We start from the raw sequence: 21,319 nt of genomic DNA, 5'->3' as shown, positions 1-21,319 counted from the left end.
GAGCTGTTTATGCTCCACTAATGAGCACTTTGTGTATCTTGCAATGCATGGATGTTTTGTCCCCATAGTGAGACAAAGCTGACCACAGACAAAGCTTACATCACAGCAACTTCGCCTGACACACATCTTAAGTTTTTGTTTAACTCGTTTTTTGTTCTTGTGGCTTGATTCTGAAGCCACAGCTGTTTAAGTCTGACATTATAAATCTGAGTCAGCCCCGTGGCACTGCATGCCCATTTCTGAACACCACAGAATCACACACATGATAGTTTTCCTTTATAAACAGCAGCAGTTACCTCCAGACAAGGCAGAGTACAGAGCACATTTTCAGAACACTCTTGAATTCTCAGGGGATATCATGAAAATAAACAAGTTACAGATTTAGAGGCACCAAAAATAAGTTCACAGTGTGGAAGGAGAGAGACACAGGCTGGACCGTGTTATTGTAAGTTTGTGCTGAACTTCACACCATTGATGCTGGCTGGAAACACATCCCGCTCCACCTGACAACTCACTTCCCTGCTGCATAAAGGATGTGTCTTCTTAGCAATGTGGTTTACATTTCCCTTATTAAAATGCCGTCTCTATCCAATGCAGATTTAAATAAGACCTACTGATTTCACTTTTTATTGTTTTGCTACAAGAAAGTCATACACCACTCCTTCCATGTATTTTGTTGCTGTAGAGAATAGGCAATTTTCCCATATACTAAAAGGGTAAGTACTGTTATATTTCATTATTCTCTTTCTCATTTGAATATTTCTTTTAGAATACTGCTAAAAGTGACATATTTATACAGTAGGCCCATATGTCTTACAGTCTGTGGGGGAGAGATGTAGATCCTGGCAATATATTAGTGACTAGTGGGATATAAACAGCTAACCATACTTCCTAAAGATGAGAGACAGGGAAGCAAGGACAGAAAACCTAGGCTGGACTAGCAAGAACATGGGCTACATGAACTATAGGAGTTTTAAACTGACATGGCTAATTTTTGGAATTTCTACTCCAGGGGCTGTAAGATCGCTCAATGGTTAAGAAAAACTCCTGCTCTTTCAAAGGACTGGTGCTGTGTTCCCAGCACTCATGTCAGGAGGCTCATAGCCATTTGTAACTCCAGCTCCAGGGAACCTAGTGCCCTCTTCTGGCCTATACAGGCACTGCACCCAGGTGCACATACCACCACATAGACATACACACATACACATCACTAAAAGTGAGTCATTAAAAAAAAAAATCTAACATGAGTTGAATCCCACTGAAAACATCATCTTTTAAATTTTTCAATTTAAATAATAAAATAAATTCAGGTTTATTTTTTGTGTACTTTTACAATGAACTTTTTTTATTCATACATGGTACTTTCATGTAAGCATCTAAGTTTAATATAAGTATTCACTAAAGGCAATTTCAATTAGCTCAAAGAAGAATAGAAAACACCCTAAAATAAATATAAGCCTTACTTATGCATTTTTAAATGTTCTGCAACTACAATTGTGGCTAAAATTGCTAGAAAAATAAGACATATTCTGAGACTTATCATCTTTACAACAAACATATTTTCAGAAAATAATTTTTGTTAAGAATTTTAATTTAAAGAAAATTTAAAGTAACTTTAATTTACTCTCTTAGAAATTTTTTAGAAGATAAGAATCAAAAATACATAAAAAAGTTAATAAAGCCATTAAATAAGAAGTTAAATAATTTTAAAAACAATATTCTTATTTCTTGTCAGAATACATGAGTTAATCACTATTTGAAAATGTTCTTTGAGTTCTTCTTTAATGAATACAAATTATTTAAAATCCATTATATTGATAGAGTTGATACTTATATTCAAGGCTACATTTGAAAACATATGTATTTAATTTAAATTTCAGAATCTAAAAGATTCTCAGGTGTGAAATGTAGAGACTATAAGACCCAGATGGAAACCAACAGTCACTTCTCAACTGTTCTGTGTGGCTCTTCCTGTAAATGTAAACTAACTTCTGTTAATGGCATATGATCAGGCAGAAATGGCAGAAGTTTCGGGTACCACAACATCTCCCCGTATGATGCCATGTGTGCTGCAGCGGCATGGAACAAGTTCTTGGATCCTTAACTTCAGTCAGTCAGCAATGCCCATCAGAGTTGCTAGGCTTGTAAGCTCCCTGTTAGCATGTACAGAGCAGATCTGTGTCTCCTCAATGCACATCACCTTCTCTGTGCAGATATGGTTACTCTCATAGCGGGTGTTTGAAGAATGAACTGTTCTCACTGCTTTGACATCTGGTCATGAACTGTGCTGATAGTCACTATATATCATAGACAGATGGAGAGTTGCTTTGGGTTGTGTAGATTCTGATCACATGAAAACTGGGAAATAGTGAAGGTGAAAATGAATATATAATCATTAGATAGGGTGTCCACACAGCTCCCAAGAGTAGGGTTTAAGTGTACAGGAAGTGTTCAACCTAAGATGCACAGTGTGTGGCAGAAGATGGGTGTGGGGTGGGGTGGCTTGAACAGAGACTGAGTACAGGAGGGTGCATTGAACACAGGCTGAAGATGATGGATGTGCTGATCATAGGCTGAAGATGAAAGTGTTTGTAGACTACAGACTGGCCCTCTTGGAATTACATTTATTAAGGAAAGATATTCAAGGTGTATTTGTTAAACACCACATCTTTTTGATAATTAGAGTGGAGCTATTAACTAGCTATTAACTATGAAGCAGAGTCATCCTCTGTAGATAAGAATTTTTTATATCCTTAGTTGATGAGACATTCTGTCTTCTCAAGCACACCACCTACATCTCCCACCACAAATGCTGTCACATCTCTTATGTTTATACACAGAGCAGAAGGGAGTATATAGAAACTACTCCAATCCATTTTCTCTGTAAATCATCTTATTAACATATTTTATTATTAATATTTGCATATGTGTTATTCATTCTGATGATAAATATTTGGATTTTTTAGTACTTTATTATTTTATGCATATGAGTGGTTTCCCTGCAGGTTATTTCTGCACACTAAGTGTATACAGTGCTTTGGGGGGGGGGCAGAAGAGGGCATGAGACCCCCTGGAACTAGAGTTACAGATAGCTGTGAGCTGACACAGGAGTTCTGAGTGCCAGCTCCTATCCTCTGGGAATGCAGAATGTGTTCTTAGCTGCTGAGCCATTTCTCCAACCCTTAGAATCTTTTACAGTTATCTTAGCACCAAGTAGTTATTTTTGCACACTATGCAAATGTTGCCATCCTTTTCCCCAGGGAAAGGTGCCACCAAGAAATTTAACTTATCAAAATGTTTTTCTCAATACATTTTCTTTAAAAAGCTATGCCACAACTACTCACAGATTTCTTTTCTTCTGCATCATACATCTCTCTGACCTCATAGTTACCAGAGCACTCATACACAACTTGGGATTCTTTTTTTCAAAGTCTTTTACTCTTTCCATTCTGTGAAAGCATGTGTTTGGCAAACTCCTTAGGAAAAATTACTATGTACAGCCTATATATATATATATATTCTCCTAAAATAACAAGACATGCTTCAAAGTAGAAGGAAATGTCACATGGTAATAAATCCAAGGCATCCTTCTCAAGGCCACACCTGACATGTATCCAGATGTGTGGAGGTACACAGAAAGAAGCCATGCACTAAGCGTTTTATAAGCCCATGCTCTGAGTGTATTATAAGCACTCCAGACTTAGGAACAAGACCTATCTGCTGGTTGAGCTTAAAGACACCTTTCACTCTTAGAAGGGACTCAAGGACATACTGCAAACTGTAAACCTGCAAGTAGGAAGACAAGACCTGAGTGGCTACCAACTACCTCTGTGCTTTCTTATCTATGTTCCACTATACATGCAAATGAATAGGAAAAGGAATATTGGGTTATTAAAGAAATATGATCATGAATGTAGATGGTTCAGCCCATGGCCTAGAGCCCGGAGCTGAATAATGACAGTGATGGGGATAACAGCATTTATTTCTCTCTGCTTCTTGACCGAGGCTGCGATATGCCCAGCCACCTTCCATTTCTTCCCCCATGCTTGTTTAACTGGTGGGAATTTTCTTGGCATCCTGAGTTACCAGGAAAATGTAAGTTAAAACAGCATTGTGCTTTCTTCTCATCGCAATCAGAATGGTCACCATCCAAACAGATGAAGAACACAATGAGGATGAAGAGAAGGGTAACTTCTGTGCACTGCTGGGAGGAATGGGAACTCTTCCAGCTCACTAGCAACTGACTCAGCTATACCAGGCCCAGGCATATGTCCCAGGGATTCATTTCCAACTGCAGAGATATGTGTGCACTTATGGTACATTAGTCACAAAAGCCAATGACTAAAGGGACCAGCCTAGATGTACATCAACAGATGAGCATATAAAGAGACTGGAGTCACAGTTGGATGTGAGCCACCTTGTGGGCTGAGAGCTGGACTTAGGTACTCTGCATAGGCAGCTAGTGCTCCTTACCACTGAGCCATCTCCCAATCCCAAATCCTAGATTTTACATAGATACATAAAATCATATATGTATTTATATATGACAGAAAAGCAGACATAGATTTGTAACAGCAAGGGAGGGGAAGAAAGAGAAGAGGACAGTGAATGACCAGTATATACAATATGTGTATGAAAATATTTTAGCCACCGTCTCTGTGCAATTAGCATGAGCCAATATCAGATTTATAAGAAACTCAGTGGAAGAAATTGCTTTAAGATATGCATAAAGAATTCACATGTGATAAAAATAAAAGAACCAATGTAGGCTTTGATTTATTTCCATATATGCTTCTGTGCATACCTTATTTCACATAATTCCTTTTAGCAATCCATGAATACCTACAACTATTAGGTGCTATATATATATATCCAGTGATATATAGGATGCACAAAAATAAATAGCATAAAAGAATAGAAATATAAAATAAAAGGAAGTCATAAATAGCTATTGAAAGCACTGTTATACACTCTTCCTTAGAGGTGTATACATATATAACCCTGGGATTTGTTGTATGACCCATTAGCTCTGACTTAATATTTGAAAAGTAGACACAAAGGCAGAGAGATGGTCAAGAGTACTTGTTGCTTTTGTAGAGGATCCAGGTTTTATTTGCAGCATCCACATGGTGGCCCACAACCATCTATAATTCTAGTCCCAGAATATCTGACCCTCATCTGATTTCTATGGATACCAGGCATACCCATGGTGCACATGCATACAAACAGACAAAGCATTTACATACATAAAATAAAATAAATTAGTACAAAAATTAAAATAGAAATAATTGTTAACCTTCATATCTAATGCCCAAGGAATGACATGGAAGAGAGGGTGGAAAGACAATAGGATTCTAAGGACCAAGATGTGTGGTGTGAGACAGTGCCTTCTAAACATGACAGAGATTCTGCACCCATGAAATTTCAACATTGTTGCTGAAATGAGACCCATAAAATAACCACACCAATTGCCATGCCAATTTATAAATGCTGGAAATTTCCAAGAATCCCACCCCTACACATGCAACACTAAATGGGCTCAATAAGCTAGATTTGTGTATGGATATATAGCAATAATAGTTATAGAAGAGATAAAGACCTTGAGAGGGAATATAGGAAGAGTTGAAAGGGGGAGAGAGAGAGTGTTGGGAATGATATAAACATAATATTCATGTATGAAATTCTCAAAAAAACATATATATATATATATATATATATATATATATATACTCACACATACATTCAAATGACAACATGCATATCAAAGCTAAAGTCTTTTAAAGAAAACTAGTCACAAACATAGAAAGTAACACACGGACGTACCTGTGTATCCAGTTTTGCACACACAGTTGAATCCCCCTGGGAAATTTTGACAGACGGCCCCATGCTTGCAAGGGCTGGGCAAACATTCATTGATGTCTCTCTCACAGGCTCTCCCAGTGAAGCCCTCTGGGCAGCTGCATGAAAATCCCCCAACTAAGTTGTGGCAGGTGCCCCCATTGTGGCAAGGGGCTGGGAGGCATTCATCAATATCCACCTCACACCAGCTTCCAGCATAGCCTGGCATACACTTGCACTGGGAAGGCTGCAGAGGCTCGTTGGCCACAATGATGACAGGCAGACTCTCCTGGATCTTCAGCGCAGAGCCCACAGCAAGTCTTCGAAGGCAGCTGCCTCCGTTCTGACACGGCCCATGAATGCATGGGTCGTGATCCACAGATTCGACCTTGACACCACTCTGACGGAGGAGAATCTCTTTGATGCTTTCGAAGAACGTGGCTACACCACTGGGGTTCACATACTGGTTATTATTTCGTTTCACAGCTGCTACAAGAAACGTTCTGTTGTTCTCCTCATAGGCAGCATACAGCTGCACTGCCGTGCCCAGGCCCGTAAGCTGGGAACTAGCAATGCGCAGAAAATGTAGGTAGTGATTAGTCAGGAAGTCCTTGACTGTGGGAACACCAACACGAAGCAAGATGCTGTTATCTATCGTAGCATTGGAGAATCCTGCAAAGAAAACTCGGATATTGTTGGTGACTGTGCTGTGAACCCCATCACTGCTGACAACAGTCAGATCAAAGGTGCCATCTGTGGATCTGGGCTGAGAACTCAGGTCACAGCTGCCCGCTGGGATACTGAAGAGGCTGGTGACTCCTGAAGTGAGGGAGCAGTGGAAACTGTCTAACACATCCGGGTCCTGGGGCTTCACAGAGCCCAGAGTGCCACCAGGAAATAAGTTACCATAATAATTAACAAATATCTCCACTGTGCGGGACTGTGAGGGGTTGTCATTTTGATCTAGAACAGTGATGTGCACAGTTCCTGTGGATGACATTTGAGGAGCCCCAGAATCCCTTGTGACCACAGACAGATAGAAGTCTGCAATCTGCTCTCTGTCGATCTCCCGGGTTGTGCTTAGAACTCCAGCGGTGCTGAGACTGAAATAATTAGTGGCGGGGCCTGTGCTCAGCAGGTAATAATTGAAGGGGCCTTGATTTGGAGGGAGGTCAGGATCTGTGGACTGCAGGGTCATCACTAGAGTTCCTGGTCGTTTGTTTTCTAGAACTTCCCCTTCACTGACAGTCAACACTGGGCCATTGTCATTGATGTCTTCCAGGGTAACTAACAAGGAAGCACTTCCTGTGGCAGAGGGAGTCCCTGAGTCTACAGCCAGGACAGTGAGATTATAAACAGGCAGGCTTTCCCGGTCCAGCCCTGAGGTAACTGTGATCTGCCCTGTCTGTGGGTTAATGGAAAAGGCACCATTTTCATTCCCGGACCCAATGAAGTATGAGAACCTGCTCCAGCTAGGAATGGAATCTGAGTCAAAGGCACTCACAAAGGTCACATGGGTCCCAATAGGGACCCCTTCACTGATCTGGACTCTATAAGTGCTCAGACTAAACACTGGCGGGTCATTAGCATCAAGCACAGTGATATTCACGGTGACTTCATCGATATCTGCACCCCGAATGTTGCCAAAGTTCTTGGCTAACACTTTCAAAGACACCCTTTCTTCTTTCTCTCTATCAAGAAGCCCAGACACGTAGATCTGCCCTGTCATCTTGTTGATCTGGAAGCCCTTCTTCCTACTATTTCCAAAGATCAAATAGTGTACTTCTCCATCAGCACCCATGTCCCTGTCACTGGCAAACACTTCTCCAACAGCAGTCCCCCTAGAAGCCGCTTCTGACACCTCAAAGTAGTAGAGCTTAGAAACAAAGCGAGGCACATACTCGTTCGTCCCCTTCAACTGGATGTCCACAGTGGCAAAGCTGCACTTTTCCTCATCGGGGACGTTGAAGGCTTTCACTGTGAGGTGGTAGCTCTGCTTGGTTTCAAAATCCAAGAAGCCTTGAGTGGTGATGACTCCCGTGTTGGGGTCAATAACAAACAGGTCACTGTCTGATGACTGCACAGTGTACGCAATCACAGCATTGGCTCCCGAGTCAGCGTCTGTTGCGTTTAGGTGGATAACAGTGGTCCCACTTGGGGCGTTCTCCATAACAGTTGGGAAAAATTCATCAGGAACAAACACTGGGGAATTGTCATTCACATCGATCACACTCACAGTCAGGCTGCAGTAGCCAGTCCTCGAAACCCATCCTCCATCTGTGGCACTAATGGTCATCTCGTGCTTTGAGCTCAACTCATAATCAAGGGCTTTGGCTAGGGTTACCACACCTGTTGAGGAATTGATTGCAAAGATGCCCTCTTCATTCCCTGAAGTAATGTTGTAACTGATCAGACCATTCATGGCTGTGTCACGATCTCTGGCAGAGACAGTTCTGACCACAGACCCAATGCTGTGGCTCTCAGGGATGGTGGCACTTATATGGTTCTGGGAAAATTCAGGGGTGTGGTAGTTCTCTTCAGTGACTGTGATGTGAACGACTGCTTGGGAGGAAAGTGGGGGGTTCCCTTTGTCCTTTGCTGTGACTCTGATCAGGAAGTTTTGATTTAGGTCAGAAACCAAGGAAGAGGCTATTGAAATCCACCCAGTATCGTTGTCTAACTTAAACTTCCCTAGGTGGTTCCCATCTGACACGAAATACTCCACTTCAGAGTTTAATCCAAAGTCTTTGTCATCCACCGCAGTCACTTTGATTAACTTAGTACCAACTTTAACGTTTTTGGTAACTGGGGTAAAGTATTTATTTTGGAGAAACTGAGGTGGGTTATCGTTGCTATCCACCGTGTTGATGGTAACTGTGGTCTCGCTGAGTAAGGAGGGGTTGCCTCGGTCAGAAGCTGTCACAATGAAACTGTGCCTGTTGATGTTCACATTACTGAAGCCACTGACATTTTGGTATTTTAACACCTGCTTGTTGAAAATCTCTCCAGTGGTGGCATTGATTCTGAAATACTCTGACTGCGACTTTATGAAATAAAACACCTGCCCATTTGACCCCTCATCGGGATCTGTGGCAGACACTTGAGTTACTCTGGAGCCAAGCTCAGGAAGTTCAGGGCAATCTAAATAATAAGAGGGTCTGCTAAATCTTGGAGTGTTGTCATTGATGTCAGTCACAAATATGGTGACATCGGTACTTACAGTCCAGCCAGAATCATGTGCGGACACTCGAATCCTGTATCTGTCTGTATCTTCTCTGTTTAAAGGTCGACTGATGACAATATCTCCTGTGTTGGGGTTAATAGTAAATGGAAGACTTGTGTCCACTATGGAATATCTACTAATTGCATTTATCCCAATGTCTTCATCAGAAGTTGTTACACGGGTAACTGTGTATCCCAAGGGGGAGTTTTCAGAAACATAGGCACTGAATATCTGCGAAAACCTAGGTGCATTATCATTTTCATCTAAAATACTGATGATCACTTTTACGGAGGTGCTCTGAGAAGGGGACCCTTTGTCGGAAGATTTCACAGTGAGCTCATAGTGGGATATTTTTTCTCTGTCTAGTGGCCGAATGCTTCTGATTTCACCTGTAGCGTGATTGATGGTGAAACTGCTCTCCTGGTTGCCATTCACAATCTCATAGTCTAGTTGTCCATTGGGACCACTGTCCTTGTCTGTTGCTGAGACAGTAAGGATTTTCCGAGGGGATAGGTTCTCCAGGATCTCAGACACAAATGGGTCTTCTTCAAAAGCTGGAGCATTGTCATTGATATCTAGCACCGTGATGTCAAGCTTCTCGTAAGAAGAGAAGGGAGGGAAGCCTCCATCTCTAGCTTCGATCCAAACAACATATTTTTGTATCTTCTCAAAGTCCAAAGGCTGGCTGATGGACACCTGTCCTGTTAGTGGATCAATTTGGAAAGTGTCGCCCATGTTTCCACTTGCGATGTAGAAAGACAAAGTTTCTCCTCTCAAAGAGGACCCTGTGATAGTGGTGACCACAGTGCCCACTGGCTGGTTTTCTGGAAACATGAATGTTTGTTCTTTGGCTCTGACTTTGGGGAAATCTGCCTTGTTGGCAAACCTAACAGTCACTGTAGTAGAATCTGTCTTTGGAAATGAGCCACCATCTTTCACGTGGACAGAGAACGTCACCTCCGAAGCTCCGCTTAGTGGCCCAGCTGCCATGATTGCCCCCCTCAGGGGGTCAATGTGAAATTTTTCAGAGTTTCTACCTGAGAGTGAGTAATGGAGTTCAGAATTAGATCCGATGTCCGAGTCAGTGACTGTGACAGCAAAAACAAAGGAACCTAAAACAGAGAAGGTTCTCAGTTAAAATCACAGGGAATCCCTTGGGTGAGTGCCTGATAAGTCTGAGACTATGGTACTGCCATGATTAACCTTTCCAATACTACTGGAATGATCAGCACAGTTTATTGTCTCTGATGTCTCAAGTCAAATCTGATTAATGACTTTTGAAACCAGCCTTTAATTTCTGACCAACCCCCACACATGTTTTATTTACTTATTTTTCAAAAAGCCCTTGAGAGAACCAGGGTGAAGATCAGCTGATTATCTGGAATCTCAGCCCCTGCACACAATCTTCCAGCAGATATTAGCGTTCATAAGTTCTTCCAAGAGCCACCACCCTCCAGCTCAGTGAAAAGCATTCACCATTCCCTAGCTTCTGAAAACACCTTTGAGTTGAAAACACTTCTGAGAACGAGAGCCTGTCCACCAACATGCCCCATCCCAAATGTGGCTTCTGGGTCACTTATCCCCTTTGTTTCCTGGCAAAATTCTTTGATCTCAGAGCTACCACTACTATAGAGATAAAATAAATGTATATACACATATGCCTAATAGATTTAAGTAAATGTAAAGTGGTATGGAATAAGAAATGAAGACAGGACTCAATTTGGATTTCAAGCACGAGTGTCGGGCCTGATGCCCTTGAAACATGCTGTAGTAGAAATCTGTAGAGAAGCATCCAGCAGGACAATTTTTAATGATCAATATCTCATTCAGAAACCTTTTCCTTAATCCCCACAGAAGTGACAAAAGGAAAAGGCTAGAATTTCATTAAGAGCCAATGAATGAGTCTTGCCAGTTATACTAATAGAATGATGTCATGACCAACATCTCATTTTGCCTAGAGGATTCCCCTCTGTACATCAGAGGATGGATCAGAATCATGCAGTTAGCATCGTGCCAGCTGGATTTTTTTCAAAAAGTATCTGTGACCCACCTATCTTTTTTATAGCAATCTGGCACATATATTTGTAGATTTGATTTATTCAATTGGTATCAGATATGCTCTAGGTAGTAGGAGATCAAATAACATAAAGAGAAATACTGAATCCATTACTTTATTATTCCAGTAATATACATTCAGGGAAAAGATAGTATTACTTATATTTGCATATTTTACTGTTTATAATTTCACCAAAAATTACAAATTTCTGAATATCTGCTTAGATCCTAAGAGAGCATCTCACTACTTATAAAATAAATGGTAAACTATTTTTTTTTTAATTCAGGAAAACAAATTCTTGTTGTTTCCAAGATGGCAATCACAAGGGGCTCATAAGCTTAAGAATAGAAGTGAGACTGGAAGTGAAAATAAGCAATATTTATAATTAGTCATCCATGCAACATTTTGAAAATAAATCTATGAAATACTAAATTTAAATATTTATTTTCCTTCAACAAGCAGGGGAAAGCAGGGTGTGGTGGTGCATGCCTTTAATCCCAGCACTCGGGAGGCAGAATCAGGCGGATTTCTGAGTTCGAGGCCAGCCTGGTCTACAAAGTGAGTTCCAGGACAGCCAGGGCTATACAGAGAAACCTTGTCTCAAACAAACAAACAAACAAACAACAACAAAAACAAGCAGGGGATTGGTACGAGGAATAAAGATCTTGTTCCTCCTCTTAGGAACTTACACACAAATGCTATGTCAGATGACAGCCATCCCTGACAACGAAGAGGGATAGATTTTATTCATTTGCTATATTGAAGAAGCATTTTGAGAATTGAAACTAGGAAGCTGTGCCAGGTGTGAAGTCCTGTACACAACTAATTGGGATAAAAGAATATAATTTACAAGAGAAGAATTGGAATCTCTTCAATTTCATTGTATCTAAAGTCATATCCCAATTTTTAGGGTTTTCCAGATTAGGATGTATTAGAAATCATATATATATTATATATATGTGTGTGTGTATATATATATGTATGTGTGTGTGTATATATATATATATGTATATATATGTATATATAGTAGCTTTGTTCTCAGAACATGTCTGCTAAGTCACTGAGTCACATGAGTGACCTCAGAATTGAATTACCTGGAGGAGTAGGAGATGGGACGTGTGTGACGTATGGGTGATGTTGGAACCGGGGTGGGTTGTCATTAACATCCGTGATGGTCACAAGCACACTAGTAGAGCTGGAAAGAGACTCTGGAGACCCAGCATCACTGGCAACCACGACCAAAGTGTAATTATCTTTGGTTTCTCTGTCCAGCAAAGCACTAGTGATGATCTGTCCCGTGGATGGGTTGATGGTGAACTGCGAGTTTCCACCGATGATACTGTAACTGAGGAAGAGAGCAAAGAGAGGTAGGTCACCTTTAGCTATTGTTTCATGACACACTGCTTTCCATGAATAATTTAAAACAAGTAGAAAATGTAGATAGTTAACACAATATTTGAACATACAGCAATGAAGAAAAACATGTATTAAATTGTGACTTGAAATGTTCTGTAGCTGTCACATAAGCAATCATTATTCTAAAATGTTCAATGACCACAAGAGTTCTGCAAGATCATTAGGAGTCTCCACACTCTAGATCAATGCAAGGCCACAGAGTAATGCTAGAGAACAGTTACCATGCAGACAATGAGCTAGAAATTGCAACCACAGGGCCTTTTTCTAATACTGGGGTTGATGTTTCCTAATGATTAGTGGATACTTTTAAAACATCTTAAAAAGCATCTCTTTCCTACGCTCTACCTATAATATGAGGATCCTTTGGGTATATTATCCTTTAAAGGGAAAATTCAGGATTTGTAGCATGTTGGCTCTCCAGTACAGCAAAAGGACTGTTTGCATACAGAGCCATTTCTGCTTCGATGTTGCCTCATGGCTCACCCCTAAGGTGGCCTCACTGTTTCGCTGGCAAGAAAGGATGACATTTCCCTGGACAGTGTGATGCTAAACAAATCAGTGATCTCACAGGAGGTTTCACCAAGCACAGGTTCTCCATTTTCTCTGAAGAGGGGGCTACTTGTGCCTATTCCTGATTTTATATCTGAAGTGGAGTTCAGGTCGACAGTCAGAGAAGCAGCTTGACCTCAAGGTTCATAGGACAGCCTGCAGTGCACAAATTGCAGAACAGAAAAAGTAGATGAATTTTAAAAGCCTTCCTCTTTATATAAGATGTCCTCCTTGGAGTCAGATGTGTGCTTTTGTTTGGCTATGTGAGAGCAAGGAGGTATGTCTCCTAGAAACTACAGTGCAAGAAACAGTCACCTCAAGTCACGACAGCAATGTGCATATTCCCTGATGTGCCTACAGATGAAGGAAAATGTCAGCCTATCTATATTATTCTATGAATGTGATATATTTTAGAGTTCAGTGGTCCTATACAACTGAATCAGGAATATATACTATATCAGGAATATTTATTTAAGCAGTGACTTAAGGATGTATAAAGTAGTTGACATTGTTCAGGCTTTCACCCTTTGGGGCATACATATACACCAGAATGAAACCTAAAGCAGAATAAATTGTACTGGATTTCTTGGAGTTGAAGAGCCTTATAGCAAGGTACAACTACCACCCCTCTCTAAAGTTAAAATCTTTTCTCTTAATTACGTACAATTGTCAAACATTTATAGGCAAAATTCTAATAGTTATAAAGCCAAGGCTTGTGAAGCACTTCGATGTACTCGCCTTTCTGACCGTTTCTGGAAAATGGAGTCCTGAGGGGTGTGTGATATCTACTCTAAAAACTTGGTTGCTGTCAACAGCTATATATTTTCCAATAATTTGTAAGGAAAAAGATGAGATTTGTTCTGCTATGACCATTGTTCAATAAACTTGACAACAACAAAGATCAAGATTCAGCCAACTATTCCCTCCCATAAACATCCATTAAAAAATATGAGCAACAAAAATAAAAGGAACTGAACTTTGGTGTTTCCTACATGGTGGAGAAAAGGAGCAAAGGTGGAAAGACAGACAATGTCTCAGATAGTAGCTGATGCAGGCTTAACTACACGACAGAGAAAACCTCTATAGTAAAACACGGATTATATAGGACATAGTGCTGCCTATAGGAATGTTTAAAAATAGGTAATATTCTTAAGAATTTTTACAAAAAAGAATTAACTACCATATTAATATGATTGCTGTTATGGGCTCTATTAAATTCTGAGGTCATAAAAAACGTATTTTAACTATGAAGTATCGTGTAGCAGCAATTGCTTGCTAATTTATGCTTCTAAGTTGAGAAGAGTGGGCAGAAGCACATGCCAGTCTCTAAATAGATTGTTATATACAGCCCGTGGCAGGGTTCCAACACCTCATTTATTTGAGACTCAGTTGGGGTCTCACCACTGTAGCTGATCTTGGGCTTCTGGGCCCTCAGGGACTGTCATAGATTCATGATGTCCTGAATGCCTATGCTGTTCTTTAAACATTTCCAACACAAGATCAACATTTAACTTATTGTGTGACACACTCTAGGCAATTTGTATATTTTCCTTGAAATGCAAAACAATCCTCACCATTTAGTTGAATGTAGCCTTAGACTTTTTATGGATGATGCATCTGAATCTATGAGGGAAATGTTCAGGAAGCTTACAAACTAGAAATGGCCCATCTACAGGGAGACTTCAACCTTGGTAGCTTCAACATGCTCTTTGCCTACCATACTGCTATGGTAAGAGGGGAAAATTCAAGTGAAGTTATACAGTAAAGATATAAAATGCCGTATCTGGGGTTAGGCATGGGGATACATGCCTTTGCTCCCAGTACTTGGAGGTAGAGGCAGGTGAATTTGAAGCCAACCTGGAGTACATAACAAGTTTCAAGCTTGCCAGAGTTACCTAGTGAGACCATGTCAGAAAGAGAGAAAGAGGGTAGGCAGGAGGGAAGGAAGAGAATGAAAGGAAAGAAAGAAGGGAGGAAGAGAGAGAGAGTTAAGGATGGAAGAAGGGAATAAGGAGCTAAGCTGATAATAGAATATTGTTGTCCAAGGAAGAAAGGCAGAGTCCCAGGCAACCTTTTCCATATAGGTTTCTGATAGTGTTTTCAGCCTCAACAAGATGTCTGTTAAAACACGTGTAAGATAACACAGAAAGGGTGGTGGGTTTTTGTTTGTTTGTTTCAGATGGGTATGGCTAGGTTCAGAAATCAGGCTACAAAAGCAGCAGTGAGACAGATCTGATCTTTGTATGTCCATGCGCTAAGCTTTGGTGTTGGCCAGAGTGGGGTATGAACATGGCTGTATGGCTTGGGAAAGTCCTGATCCTTTCACTAGGTCAGACAATGATCTTATGGTACTAAACGCTTGGCTTTCTTTAGGGCACAATAAGCCTGAAGTTCCTGAGCCCATTTATTGGGTCTTGGCATCTAGAGGCTGGGTAATAGGCAATAGCAAATACCAAGAGACTGTTGAGAAAGGCTGAGCCAGAAGATGCCCAAGCTTTGTTTCTGGCCACAGCCCATTCCATCACTGACTGAGGTTCCACCTTCTCTGAATTACTTTCTACAGTGCACAGTAGAATTGACTCAAAATTCCAGTGAGGCACACTATGGCCTAAACCTTCACTTGTGTTTGTTTGTTTGTGGTTTTTTATTTTCTATAAAAAACAGAAAATGTTAATCTCTTCATTAGTTTTCCAAGACCCACGCACACAGCACCTACCCAGTCTTTTTTCCCTGATGCCCAAGTTTCTCCTACCTCAGAGACTTGGGACTCACCCTGCTTTCTTCCTAGAATGTCTTCTTTCATTTGCACAGACAAGGCTAAGGCATCAGTGCAGAGTTCATTAGTGACTTAATGCTTTGGCTGACTGGACTGAGGATCTAGTCTGCCTCCACATCCCACATTGAATAAGAAGATGCAAGGCTAAAGAGCCTGCATACCTTAGTGTTGAACAGTGAACCCACACATAGGCATAGGTATCTATATATCATGTACATTATAGTGCAGCCAGGTGTCAGGGAGCACAATGTTCAACCATAGCCTTAGGTTACCTGTAGTCTAAACTGGAGCTTTGACAAGAGCATCGAAGGAAACCATGGGAACATGAGAATGTGATCATGGGATAAACAGGTGTGGGTAAGAAGTCATACAATCACAATGACAGTTCAGACATGGTGGATAGTAATAGGTATAGCACTGCCATCTCTGTCTCTGTCTCTGTCCCTCTCTGTCTCTCTGTGTGTGTGTGTGTGTGTGTGTGTGTGTGTGTGTGTGTGTGTGTGTGTGTGTTTGTGCATGCAGGAAATGCTGTGGGAATTATTTAGCTGCTTTGTAGGAACTATGAAATTCAGAGAACTAACTGTGTAGCCAGAGCACCACGGTGACTGAAACTAACAGAGCTATTGAGAAGAAAATCTGTCAGAGAAAAAAAGAAAAAGAGAGATGCCAATGTGGATGAAGTAGAAGAAGAAGACTGAAGTCAATGGGACTTTATAGGTTTCTGCAGTCTCCTAGTAGCACCCATATTTTAGTAACACAATGAAAGAAAAATCAGATTGGAAGACTGTTGGGAATAAGTGGTTGAGGGAAACCCAACCTTGTGGTCAGTGGGTGAAGGAATCAGATTTTGAGCATAAAGTGCTACATGCTCAATTTCAAGAGAGTTTCCTCTCCCTGGATAAGGAATTAGAACAATAAGCTTTAAAATTGATCGATCTTTCTTAAAACCTCCATCAAAAAAACTACTGAGCATCAGCTGAACAGAGGCCTTCAGTCTTTCAGGAATTGGAACAATATAAACTATAGGACTGGAGGAGTGCATGTGGGCACACATACACACAGGCGCGCGCGCGCATACACACACACACACACACACAGGATAATTGATTTGCTCCTCCTTCAGTTTCTCCACTTTGGTAACAATGCCATGGTCTGTCCAGCTGTTCAAGGCAAAGGCTTAACTAATGGATGGCACTCATTCTGCATTTAAATTGTGTGAAATTTTAGGGGTCAATCACGTGCCTTTTATTTAGTCTCTCAAATTTCTTTGCACCAGCTAAGCACAGACTGCCCTGGCATATGCTTGAATATTTATATGAAGTAATTCCTATGTGGTCTCCACACATCTTCCTTTAGAGTCCTTGGTCTTACTTCCTTCATTCAATCTGAATACTCAAAATCTATGTTTGTACCTCAACTTTAAAACATGCCAAAGTTACTGATATGCAAGTAATTGTAATGATCATAACTTTATATCATAGTCCAAAAGCTCTTAGATTGCTTTAATATTTTGCACCTAACTGTCTAACCTCTTCTCCATTCTGACCTTGACATGGTGCCTTTCTTAGAGGAAAATATCAAGTTCATATCCCTCCCTATGTCAGGTCCGTCTAACATACTGACAACACCTGAGGGAGTACATCTGCTAAGTTCTTAGTGAGGCCCCTGAAATTCACACTGTCTTCAGGGATATATCTATCTGCATCTGCTTTCCCCTTCTGTGCTGCTGTAGCATCATCTGCTTCAGAGAATTCAGCAGCAGGAGTCACCATAGAAACTGTCCCCTCCTTGTTTTAACCTTAGTCCTTCCCAGCAACTACTATAACATGCAATACATCAAAACAAAGTGTAGGCTCACTGCTCTGAAATATGTTGTTAGAGCTTCACAAACCATGACAAGTACTGCTGAAATTTGATTGGACACTAAGTCAGGAGGTTAGGAAAAGATACCTCTGGGTGTGTCTGCAAGAGTGTCTTCAGAAGCTCTGACCCAAACATAAAATGTGAGCAGCCTTCTGGAGGTTGGTGCAGTAAGCAGCAAGGCCTGCTGGTTAGAAGTGAGTCACTGGAGCATGCATTGGAAGGGTTTATGTTGGCTCTTGTCCTTCCTGTGACTCCTCCCTGCTTCCGGGCTACCATCAAGTGAGCAACCCTCAGCCATGCTAACCTCCTTTATGCCAGGCCCAGAGTCCTGGATCCAGACTAAAGCCTCTGCAACTGTGACCAGAACTAACCCTCCCTTCTTTTTAGATATTTTCAAGCAAGTATTTGTCACAGTAAAAATAAGGATGAACATGCCCATCACTCTTTCCCTAATTAGGTCATTTTCTTTTGCATTCAAGGGAACAACCGAGTGTAAGACAATCTTACTTCGTTGCATTTCACTGACTACCTGGCAAAGGATGGAAGTTTTCAATGGGAGCAGAGCTCTAGTCTTATCTAACATGGACTCAATCAGCAACTCAATGTTTATTAAATGTGATTGACTCTGTACCTCATGCAACCTTATCCCTGATGGCAGCAGGAAGAAACTGGTTTCCCAAGAGGCTTTGCTCATGAGAAATCAATAGCAAATAACAAGAATAACAAATAACAAAAATAATTAATGGGTCCATTGCCATATAATACATGCATTGCCATATTATTAATGCATATGTTGTCGTTACTTGGCAGCGTCTCAGACCTTTTCAGATTCTGTCTCCTGATCCCACCTAACTCACACAGCCCACACACAATTATAGAAATGTATCTTCAAGGGTTATCTCTTGAAATAGGGAAATCTTTCCTTATCTATTTAGAAGGAGCTGATAAGAAGAAAATGGGACTATAGTAGCCAAATATTACACATTTACAAGTTCTGCATCTCTTTAAACAAGAATCCACACTGCTGTCCTCTAAAGAAACGTTTAGATGAAGAAAACATGTTAATGTTGGAGTGACTGCTTGGTTATAAAGTCTTCAATGTTTCTCGCTTCAGGCCTTGGGTGTATTTATCCTATTGGTGAAGCTGCTTTTGGTCCTAGAACATTCTGGAAGTGATGTCTGACACTTCTAAGTCTGACCATGACTATAACTAGCAACTCCCATCTAGAATTCTGAAACTAAAAGTCATCATGTTGAAAGTCACCCCATTAAGGAGCTCAGCGAGGAGAGCGAGGGCAGAACTGAGCCTCATCTCCACCACCCTACCCTGCTCAAGCACCTGTGTGTGATGCTATGCTGCACCCTTCAGAGCACCCTTATCCCAACTACATATGGCTGGCTAGCACCAGCCAGCTGCATAGTGCAGAACAGCCCACTGCCATGATGAGCACAAGATATAAAAACAGGAATTAGCAACAAATAGCACAAAAGAAAGAAGGAAAGACAGACAGACAGACAGACAGACAGACAGAAAGGAAAAGAGAGAACAGAAGGAATAAAGAAAGGGACAATTGTGTCATCAAAGAACTCTGCAAATGATGAAATAGAGAAATAGATTAATATCCACGGACTTAGAAGAAGCAAACATGCTAGCTACTGTCTAATTCTCAATTCCAGGATAGTTGCTTGACAATGGCTCACAGGAGCAGTATTAATATGGAATCCCCAGTGAAGTTAGATATCCTGTGCTGTTAAAGACCAGAGTTGATGGGGAATATGTTATGGAGTTCAGTGTGCAGACCTGATGACAGCATTTGCCGCAGCATCTGCATCTGAGGCATTCACCAACAGGACATCTGTCCCCGTCCTAGCATCCTCGGGAATTGAAGTTAAGTACATGTTATTGGCAAAAGTGGGGACATTGTCGTTGATATCATCTACAATGATGTTGATTGTTCCTGTTCCCGTCAAGGCTGGGGATCCTGCAAAGAAAATACAATAGAACTTCAATGTTTGTAGACAGCCGCAACCATACGTTTCACAATTATTAGCTGTAGACAGAATTGTGGAATAATTTCTAATCATATAAGATGCGATTTAATTTTTATTCTGCATGAAAAATGTAACAGAATTTTCATTTTTCCCCTGCTGGTGACCTAAGATCTCAACTGCCTATTCATGACTCTTCAAAAAAACACATTGGCATGTTTCTGTTCCATCTCAAAAGTACAGACTCATCAGAGCAGGAAACAACACCCTAGAAGACACACTACCCATGATGTATCTGAAATTGTATTAAAATAGTGAAACATCAGACTTGGAGCATCCAACAGGAATGACCTGGTCACTGACTCTACAAACAACATAATGCCTGAGACCATCAGCAATTCAACCTGAATATACAGTAAGACTCCTCAAGTATTTAAGCCTCTTTTCTATGTAACCAATACTTGTTTATAGTGAGGACAAAATCTTTGGATTATACAGCAAAATCTTCATATTGATGGGCTAATAAAAGTTATTTTGAACCTACTTGCTATTTACTATAAACTTTCAATAAGTCATTTAAAGTTTGTTTCAGCCCTTGTCATCATTTAATCCAAGGTGAACCCTCAACCAAGCTGCAAGTGCTCAATGTGTGTTGTCCGAAGTCAGCAGACACATCTAATGGTGAACGGTTAGAAGTCTGTGGGCTGCCTTCATCGTTAAAGGGAAAATCATTTCCTTTGGTTGTGTTTTCAAAGCCATTTTTCAAATGTTAATTTTTCCCAAATAAAATCATAGGGTATGCAACACACAGCCTTTAACTAAATAAAATGAAGCCCAGATATTCTCTTTTTATCTTTGAGGGATTACCCGTCTCTTCCCCCAAAGCTTCTTCCTCTGTAGGAAGCTTACAAAGTACTTGTATTTATCCCACGGGTTCTGAGATGAAAGCGACACTTCCAGTTGGCTGGCACATGCTTCGTGGAATAGCTTTATCATCACAGAGTGATGTTGAGGTTCACTGCCTTTCTCTGTTATTTTTTTTCTAGTAATCTTGTCATTTGATGATATTTATTTTGCCACAATTTAAGTCTCTTTCAGATGAAAGTTTGTAGCTGCTCAAGGCACAGGACCAAACAGCCTTGGAGGTAAAATGTGTAGGAGCCTCAATCAGCAGACTACAGATTGACATAATGGTGATCTGTTTCATGGGTCCTGTACAGGAAGCTAACTACACATCAGATAAAATAGCTTACACAAGCATAAAAGGTGGAGAGTGGAGTGAAGCATAGCCCCTCCTAGACACTCACATACCGAATTTGGGCTACATGTTGAGAATTGATGTCACAAACTGTATATGTGTCTATGTCTTTCTAAATAAGTACTATATTACACTAGGCATTTTATTTATATTAAGCTATGTTAAAATACATGACCATTGAAATATTGTCTATGAGAAAACAGGTTTACATTAGAGGACAGAAAATTAGATCCCAATATATTCTACCTATAATCCACTGCAATCTTTAAAACCACACTCATGTTTTGAATAGTTGCTTAGTGTAAATAGCAGAAGCAAGGTTATGTTATGAATGTTCCATACACAAAGTTG

The 21,319-nt window shown here is 40.6% G+C and overlaps 1 protein-coding gene across 1 annotated transcript in view; it reads right to left on the bottom strand.

Annotated features, from left to right (window-relative positions):
- Positions 1-21,319, bottom strand: part of Fat4 (FAT atypical cadherin 4) — a 126,686-nt gene that overhangs the window by 23,313 nt on the left and 82,054 nt on the right. Inside the window, exons 7-9 of the mRNA XM_021158479.1 lie at positions 19,523-19,703; positions 12,212-12,462; positions 5,824-10,173 (exon numbers count right to left, since the gene is read on the bottom strand). Of these exons, the coding sequence (XP_021014138.1) occupies positions 5,824-10,173; positions 12,212-12,462; positions 19,523-19,703 (4,782 nt within the window). The remainder of the gene's footprint in view (positions 1-5,823; positions 10,174-12,211; positions 12,463-19,522; positions 19,704-21,319) is intronic.

Source organism: Mus caroli, chromosome 3 (assembly GCF_900094665.2).
Source record: "Mus caroli chromosome 3, CAROLI_EIJ_v1.1, whole genome shotgun sequence".
Classification (NCBI taxonomy): Eukaryota; Metazoa; Chordata; class Mammalia; order Rodentia; family Muridae; genus Mus; species Mus caroli.
Note: the sequence above shows the minus strand (reverse complement) of the source record. Positions and strands in the feature narration are given on the sequence as shown.